This window comes from Micropterus dolomieu, linkage group LG06 (genome assembly GCF_021292245.1).
Source record: "Micropterus dolomieu isolate WLL.071019.BEF.003 ecotype Adirondacks linkage group LG06, ASM2129224v1, whole genome shotgun sequence".
Classification (NCBI taxonomy): Eukaryota; Metazoa; Chordata; class Actinopteri; order Centrarchiformes; family Centrarchidae; genus Micropterus; species Micropterus dolomieu.
In genome coordinates this window covers 30,229,864-30,232,897 of record NC_060155.1, presented here as the reverse complement: position 1 = coordinate 30,232,897, position 3,034 = coordinate 30,229,864, and the positions used below count along the sequence as shown (strand labels likewise).

The window sequence follows — 3,034 nt, the reverse complement described above, 5'->3', positions numbered from 1 at the left end:
TGGCCGCTAGAGAGGACGCAGGTTTAAGTCGCCCCCTGCTGGCTGCTAGAGAGGACGCAGGTTTAAGTCGCCCCCTGCTGGCTGCTAGAGAGGACGCAGGTTTAAGTCGCCCCCTGCTGGCCGCTAGAGAGGACGCAGGTTTAAGGCGCCCCCTGCTGGCTGCTAGAGAGGACGCAGGTTTAAGTCGCCCCCTGCTGGCTGCTAGAGAAGACGCAGGTTTAAGTCTTCCCTCCAGTTGCTGCTTGGTCCGTACTAAACTTTTTGATGTGAATCCTGCGAACAGTTTTCTAAACGCTGGTGTGGATCTCTGTGTTTTGCAGCACAAAGATTGAGAAGGAGAAGCGAGAACACGCCAAACAACACGGGATGATCCGAACAGAAATCACCGGAGCTGAAATCGCTGAAGAGATGGAGAAAGAAAGAAGGCTGTTCCAGCTGCAGATGTGTGAGGTACCACAGAGTCCTGACAGCGCCGCCTACAGGATGCAGTGTTCATTACAGTCAGAACCAGAACAGTCCTCAGACTGACCAATTACCAGCAGTGGAACTAAAACGAGCATTATGGTTTCACACCTGACTTAGACCCGTCTCAGCTGACTTGTGAAATGACTCAGGTAACTTGTCCTCAAAGACTTTTGAACCCTGACTTGAGATTTGTCTCAACCGACTTGTCTTAATTGCTTTGAAATGTAACTTAAGACTTGGACTCAATGGACTTCAAACTTCGTCCTTGTCCTGATTGACTTGAGACTTGAAGTTTTCTTAATTGACTTAAAGGATTTGTTACCTTTTAATGTCCTTTTAACCTAAATATGTGTCCCAGTGTGTCTAAAAACCTCCTCTCTCTTTTTCTCCTGCTCAGTCTTTCAGTAAATGTGTTTGCAAACATGCCATTTGAATTTGCCTCCCTTCATGACGTCATGGAGGATTCTCAGCCCCGCCCTCCAGCTGCTCTGCCTTCACCCTGTGATGAGCCTTACTTGTAGCTAACGCTACAGGAACCGCTAGCTGCCGTTATCAGCTGGCTCTGAACCAGCGGTCCAAAGCTTTTGTACTAACGTTAGAGGTAGAAACACCAACACACCCCGGAGCACCGAGCTTCCAGTCCGGGCAGAATCATCACGGCTAACTAAGCATGCTAACTAGTGGCAGCTAACATTAGCAGTACGTAGCAGCTAAAGTAAAGCTATCTGTCCATCAGGAAACAGCAGAGCAGCCGGAGAACATCAGATGGGAAACCAGACAAAGTTTTCTCCTTAAAATCTGATCCAGTTTCACCAAAACCAGAGAATAAAGTTATAAAATTGTGTTTTTTGAGACCCGGCCGCCATAAAAACACTGCAACAGTCTCTTTTTCCAGCCCGGTTCTTGTCATTTGTATTTTTTTAAAACATTGAACTCATCAGATTCAGTTTTTCAAGCTAAGTCATTGTAGCTGACATCATGTCAGTGCTGTGCAGCTAGGCACCGCCCCTCGGGGCTTCCAGATGTTGGCCAATCAGAAGACAGTGCGCTTTTAGGAGGGCGTTAAGGAGACAGGAGGTAAAACTGAGCGTTCAGACAGAGGGTGAAAAGAAGAACCGGAGCAACGAAGAGAAAAATAACGTGTTTTGAACATTAAAACATTTTCTAGTAGTAACCCAAAATAAAAGTGTGAAACTGAAAATGAGAATAATGTGGGACCTTTAAGACTTGTGATTGACAACTGCAGGTGTGATTGACAGCTGCATGTTTGACTGACAGATGCAGGTGTGATTGACAGATGCAGGTGTGATTGACAGCTGCATGTTTGACTGACAGCTGCATGTTTGACTGACAGCTGGAGATGTGATTGACAGCTGGAGATGTGATTGACAGCTGCATGTTTGATTGACAGCTGCAGGTGTGATTGACAGCTGCATGTTTGATTGACAGCTGGAGGTGTGATTGACAATTGCAGGTGTGATTGACAGCTGGAGGTGTGATTGACAGCTAGAGGTGTGATTGAAAGCTGCAGGTGTGATTGACAGCTGGAGGTGTGATTGAAAGCTGCAGGTGTGATTGACAGCTGCAGGTGTGATTGACAGCTGGAGGTGTGATTGAAAGCTGCAGGTGTGATTGACAGCTGGAGGTGTGATTGACAGCTGCAGGTGTGATTGACAGCTGCATGTTTGATTGACAGCTGCAGGTGTGATTGACAGCTGTATTTTTTTGTCCAACAGTATCTGATCAAAGTCAATGAGATTAAAACCAAGAAGGGCGTGGACCTGCTGCAGAACCTCATCAAGTATTATCACGCTCAGAGCAAGTAAGACCTGAGACATCAGCTTTAAATCTCAGGCTTTATTTTGAAAACTCACTGAACTTCCTGTCTTGTCTTCCTATTTGCAGCTTTTTTCAGGACGGTTTGAAAACAGCCGACAAACTGAAGCAGTACATCGAGAAACTGGCTGCCGACCTGTTCAATGTAAGACCCTGCATGTGTTCCACCTACCTGCCGCCAGGTGAGCCCACAGGTGTGACCTCTGCTGTCTCCACAGATCAAACAGAGTCAAGACGAGGAGAAGAAGCAGCTGACGGCCCTCAGGGACCTCATCAAGAGCTCCTTGCAGCTGGACCAGAGGGAGGTACACACCTGGGAGGGCTCTGCCAAAGGGGGGCGGAGTCTAGCAGGGCGGGAACGTGACGAGTTGTTTATCTAATGGAACCTCTGAATGTGACAGAACACAGAACCTTTATTTACACTTTGTTAATAAATATAAGCTGTCAGAAGCTCTGTGATTGGCTGGCTGTTGGGCCTGGGAGTCGTAGTTTGGCTCCCCTCCAGTAGTTTTTGTCCACTAGCTTCGTGTAGCTCTGACTTTTTATCAGAGAAGCAGATATTTTCTGACCAGCAGCACCGAGCACGAGGAAGTAACAGCTGTCACCTGTGCAGAGCTGATTGGCCGGGATGTAACGGGGGCGGGGTCTAATGGATGCATCTTACAACTTCATCTGGAAATGTGTCTAAAACAGCCCATCTCATCTATTGACCTTTGACCTCTCTCTCTCTCTC

General features: G+C 47.3%; 1 protein-coding gene across 1 annotated transcript in view; it reads left to right on the top strand.

Annotated features, from left to right (window-relative positions):
* The window catches only part of asap1a (ArfGAP with SH3 domain, ankyrin repeat and PH domain 1a), a 28,594-nt gene that overhangs the window by 10,007 nt on the left and 15,553 nt on the right, over positions 1 to 3,034 (top strand). The window contains exons 6-9 of the mRNA XM_046051180.1: positions 321 to 450; positions 2,202 to 2,287; positions 2,371 to 2,446; positions 2,520 to 2,606. Of these exons, the coding sequence (XP_045907136.1) occupies positions 321 to 450; positions 2,202 to 2,287; positions 2,371 to 2,446; positions 2,520 to 2,606 (379 nt within the window). The remainder of the gene's footprint in view (positions 1 to 320; positions 451 to 2,201; positions 2,288 to 2,370; positions 2,447 to 2,519; positions 2,607 to 3,034) is intronic.